Genomic DNA, 5,373 nt, shown 5'->3' with positions numbered 1-5,373 from the left:
CGCGTCCCCCCACCCTCGGGCCGTGCAGGGGGGGTGACCGCCGCAGCCGAGCTCCCGCGGGCTCCCCCAACCCTCTCGAAATCACGTTTTTTGGTGGGGCGGGGAATGAGGAGCCTCCTCACACCCCACCCGGTTTTTCCCGGTGTTGGGCTGGCTCCCCTCGCCGTGGCGGAGGTTGGTGGCGTGCGGGGAGGCTCAGGGGGTTTTGGAGCCACCTGCTTGGGGCCAGCGTCCCGGCGCGGAGCGCCGCTCGCTTCTGGGTGCTCCTCGCCCTGCGTGCCCAAGTGCGATCTGCAGCTGCGTGGGGCGCTTCTTTCCTCGGTCGCTTTTTGTTTTCAACTCAGAACTGCAGAAGAGAGTTTAAATGTGCTAGGCACAGTCTTGTCAAGCCCCATGAGGGTATGGGTGGCCTGCAGTGGCCAAACAGGGGTCATGCTGGCCCCCCTCCCCATGCTGGAGGACCAGGCTGCCCCTTTGACATGGGAAGGTTGAAGGTGTGTAGGTGACAGCCTGACCAGCTGTACTGGCTTTTCCTGGCACGGCTCTTTTCCTTCCCCACTCAGAAGGGCAAAGCCCAGTTTGCCAGCAGGACCAGGCTGGAGGATGCTCTGAGTGGAAGAGGGGGTGCCGAGAAGTTCCCAAAAGCATCGAGGGCTTGAACGGTGCCGTGAGGTGCTCGATTGCCCTCCTAGGCACGATTGCTTGTGCCTGTTTACTTTTTTGCCAGCCTGCAGCAGGTCCTAGGCAGGAGATGGGAAGGGGAGGGTGCAGTCCTGCAGGCTGCATCAGCTCCTGGAACATCTCTGGGTATCTGGAGCAGGATTTTGGGTGCATCTCCTTTCCTTCATACCAGAACTGCTGTGAACTAGCAGGGACTGGCTGCAGCACATGTGCCTGCTGGGTGAAGGAGTGATGGCCTGCAAGAGCTTTGCAGTGCAACGGATACAAAAGACAGTTCCAGCTGCCTTCACAAGTTTTTAGGTTATTGTGCTGTCTGCAGAGAGCGCTAAAGGTGTTTTTTTGGGAGCACAGAGTGGCTTTACTGTTTGTCTGGTGGGTTCCCCCCACACCTCCCAGCTAATCTGGGTGGGAATCGGAGTTTGGGTTACAGCAGCTAATCCCAGACTATAGAGACAGTGCCCTCGTAAAAGTGTAATCTCTGAATACAGCTATCCTCCCCAGCACAGCTTTGAGCCTGGGAGGCCGTATCGGTTTCAGATTTTTATTACTGTGCTGGGGATGCGAAAGAGCACAGGCATGCGGGCGGCCCCGAACAGATGGATGCACGTGCATGCAGCAGACCTGCTCTTGGAGTGGAGGCAGGCTGAGATTCAGGCTGAGCATCAGTTGTGTTCAGTAAGATCCCCAGGGTGGTTGTGAAGTGAGCAGCTGAGATGGTGATGCCCTCTCCTAGCTTGCTGTGCCAGGCTGGTGGCCATGGTGTCCCCAGCACTGGCATGAGCCCCAACTTAAAGGGCTTTCTGCTACCCTGTCGCTGCATCCCTGCTTGCCCTCACTGCCTCTCTGTCAGCACTGGTGAGCTGATAACCTGCAGCCAGGTCTGAGTTTCTTCTCTGTTAGCTGGAGGCTTGGTGGTGGGGGCTCACAGCCCTGTCCTGGAGATTGGTTTGAGTTGGGTTCTTGAGGTGTGGAATGAGCCCACTCCTCTTGCTGAAACATGTGCCTTCCCAGGAGATGTCCAGGCCCCCCTGTGCCACTTCTGTGGGGTGTTACAGGGGTAGCTTGATGTTCCTCCTGCTCTGCTCACCTTGCTGTCGGTGAACACCAGCAGGAGACAGTGGCCTGTGCCGTGAGGCTTGAGTCTTGTGGCTTTTAGGGAGTTCTCTTTAGTTGCTGTGGGGTTTTGAGATACAGGGGCTTGGGGATGGTGCTGCTTCTCCCCACACTTGAAGGGCCTTGAAAAACGTTTGTGCTGGGGATGCAGCGGTAGTGGCGAGACCCTGGATGAAGTCTAGCAGGAGACCCCCTCCCTCTCTCCCACTTGCAGCCCTGGGTTGAAGCGAGCATCCTGGGGAGCTGCACCTGGGCAGCACGCACCCCTGCTGCCTGCATCAGCTGGGTGTACAGGCAGCTCGAGGGTGGCCTGCATCTCTGTGGAGAGCAGGATCAGTCCTTCTACCTTCTAGACATGGGTTAAACTACCCTCTGCTTTCCTGAGCTGGAGATGGGAGCTTGTCTGTCCTAGGACAGAAAGCTGCTGCTGTCTCAACTCCCTCTTTAGCCAGCGTTTTAGCAAAATCCGTGCTTAATTTGGTTTGAATCTCAACTCTGCCTTTCAACAGGCCGCAAGATGAAAGCCTGAAAGGTTTGAAGCAATAGGCTAGATCTCCTTGCAGGGCCAAATTGGGCCCTGTTTGTGGAGAGATTTGATCTCCCCTGGATGCGTGCAGGGCCCCCCTCATTGTTAGTGCCAGCAGCTTCCCCTCTGCTGGGACAATAGTGCCTTGAGACCTCCCCGTTAATCTCCCCCCCTTATCTCCCTTCTCTTCCGCAGCCTGTATCCCTGGCAGGCAGGGAGGGTGGGAGGTTTGGGAAGAGCCAATTATGTAGATGGAGGAGTAAGAGGTGCTATGTCAACTGACATCTCTTTTTGGGGAGCAGGAGGAGGATGCTCAGCACAGGAGTGTGTCCGAGCTCTTCCCTGCTCGCTGTTCCCTCCGTGCTCCCATAAGCCCCACCAAGAGCTCTTATGGTGCGATCGAGGACGTTCAGAGATAGAGGTGGCCACGGAGGTTTTTTCCCCTTGTTGCGCTCTCCAGTCGCTTGTTCATGCTGGCATTGCCCCCAGGCTGAGGTGACATCCGGGGGTACCTCTCACTGCTGGGGCTGGAGGCATGGGGAAGAACAAGGTGACCACCATTCAGGATGCCAGAAGTGTCCACAGCAGGGACTACAGGTGGGCTGGCTGACCTGATGCTCCGGATTAAGTGAAGCCATGGGGGAATGAGATGGAGTCCATCCCTTGAAAAGCCACCTCTCCAACTTCATTTTGGCATGCCTCAAGCCAGACCCTGTGGATACGGGGCTCCAAAACTGGTTTGGCTGAAGCGTGGCAGTCACAGGGCAAGGCAGCTGGCTGCTGCTGTGGATGGTACTGTTGGCCCTGTGGGGTGGGAGGGTCCCAGCAAGGGAGGCAGCATTTTTATGCATCTCCAAAAGCACAGTGTTAATTAGCAGTCTGACTTTGGATTTTGAGTAAGCCATATGGGTCTGCTGGGGCCCTTCCTTCTGCTGGTGAGGAAGTTAATGAGGAGCCTCTTAGTTTGTCCACTACCTGCTGATGGAAGAAGGGGCTGAAGAGGCAAGAAAAGCAGATGTAGAAAAGCAAAAGGGTGGGGAGGAAGCAGTTGTTGTAGAGCCAGCTGTGATGGGGGAGTGTTTTGTAAATCAAAGCTCTCTCCTAAAAAGAAAACTTGGAGCCCAGCAGATCTACTCAGCAGTCAAGCTCTGACTTTTTTTTTTTTCTTCTCTCAAAGCTACATGATAATCATTAAACACAGGGTGCTTTGTGAAATAGAATTCAAGGAAAAGGGGAAAGACAGAGCAAGATTTAAATTTAAAATTGAATGAGGGTACAAAGCCCATTAGTTCCCCATTTCTGCTTAATGCAGCTGGAGCTGGGCTTGACAAGATGCTGACCAGAGCTTGCAGTAAATGTTTTACGGTACCGTGTATCAGCCAGATCAATTCTACTATGCTTGAGGGAGTGCAGATAAAATGGCTTAAAGATTCCCCTGCTGAAAGTGATAGTATCATCATTTATGCTGGAGAAGACAGATCTAGTTGCCTGACATTTATTTGGCCACAGTGTACATTGCGGATTTCACACCCGGGGACGATAGCCAACCTGATGATGTCAGATTTGAGCTGCAAGAAAAAAAGAAAAGAAAAAAACAAAAAAACAACCAAAACCAAAACACACAGAAGGCTTCTGTTCTTTTGTCAGCCAAATGAGTTTTGCTATATATCTGCTTTGGTTGTTTTATTCCATGGATCTCTTTAATGGAAAGCATACCTTAAAAGAGTAGGACATACTAAACCAGCATATCCTGTATCTGCTTTGCGGTACAAAGATGGCAGCAGAAATATCTCTGTTAACTTAGGTCATTTCTTTTTATCCTATTTTGCCTGTAGGTCACTCGAACTCCAAAGTGAGCGAACATGAGCGCACTTGACTTGACTTCCATCCTTGATTTTCTGGAAACAGCCAACTTGACAGAGATCAACTGGACGTGCAACAACGGTGACTGCATCACGGTTGATGCGACAACATGCCCTGGCACGCTCAACAAAAGTGCCCTGCTATACACCCTGTCCTTCTTCTACATTTTCATCTTTGTCATAGGGCTGGTGGCCAACTCGGTTGTGGTGTGGGTCAACCTCCAAGCCAAAATGACTGGCTATGAAACCCACCTCTACATTTTTAATTTGGCTATAGCCGATCTCTGCGTTGTCATCACCCTTCCGGTGTGGGTCGTCTCCCTCATCCAGCATAACCAGTGGCACATGGGAGAAGTCACGTGCAAGATAACTCACCTTATATTTTCCATCAACTTGTACAGCAGCATCTTCTTCCTGGCTTGCATGAGTGTGGACCGCTACCTCTCAGTTGCCTATTTCACCAATTCCAGCAATCGCAAGAAGAAGATAATCCGTCGCTGCATCTGCATCTTAGTGTGGCTTCTTGCCTTCTCCGCCTCTCTCCCAGACACCTATTATCTCAAGACCGTCTCTTCCAACAACGAAACCTACTGCCGCCCCGTCTATCCAGAGGAGAGCTTCAAAGAGTGGTTGATTGGCATGGAGCTCATCTCTGTCGTGCTGGGCTTTCTTATCCCTTTTCCCATCATCGCTCTCTTTTATTTTCTCCTTGCGAAGACCATCTCTGCCTCCAGTGACCAAGAGAGGAAGAGCAATGGGAAGATCATTTTCTCCTACGTTGTCGTGTTTCTTGTCTGCTGGCTACCCTACCATGTAGCTGTCCTGCTTGACATCTTCTATAGCCTTCATTTCATACCTTTCAGCTGTCAGATGGAGAACTTCTTATATGCCACTCTTCACATCACTCAGTGTTTCTCTCTAGTCCATTGCTGCGTCAACCCCATCCTATACAGCTTCATTAACCGCAACTACAGATACGAGCTCATGAAAGCCTTTATTTTCAAGTACTCTGCCAAAACTGGTCTCACTAAACTTATCGATGCTTCCAGGGTGTCGGAAGCAGAATACTCTGCTCTGGAGCAAAATGCCAAATGACTGCACCCCCCATAATGAAACCTCCTTGACTCTCTGACTCTTGTTTTTTGTGTGTTGGTTTTGATTTTTGTTGTTTTGGGTTTTTTACCCCACCCA

At 51.9% G+C, this 5,373-nt stretch overlaps 1 protein-coding gene across 1 annotated transcript in view; it reads left to right on the top strand.

The window, feature by feature from the left end:
* Positions 1-4,128: 4,128 nt before the first annotated feature.
* The window catches only part of ACKR3 (atypical chemokine receptor 3), a 2,084-nt gene continuing 839 nt past the window's right edge, over positions 4,129-5,373 (top strand). Inside the window, exon 1 of the mRNA XM_026852957.1 lies at positions 4,129-5,358. Within this exon, the coding sequence (XP_026708758.1) occupies positions 4,183-5,277 (1,095 nt within the window). The 5' untranslated portion in view covers positions 4,129-4,182 and the 3' untranslated portion in view covers positions 5,278-5,358. The remainder of the gene's footprint in view (positions 5,359-5,373) is intronic.

The sequence above is a fragment of the Athene cunicularia genome (assembly GCF_003259725.1).
Source record: "Athene cunicularia isolate RWA chromosome 7 unlocalized genomic scaffold, athCun1 chr7_part1, whole genome shotgun sequence".
NCBI lineage: Eukaryota > Metazoa > Chordata > Aves > Strigiformes > Strigidae > Athene > Athene cunicularia.
The sequence above is the reverse complement of the archived record's forward strand: the minus strand, read 5'-3'. Positions and strand labels throughout refer to the sequence as shown.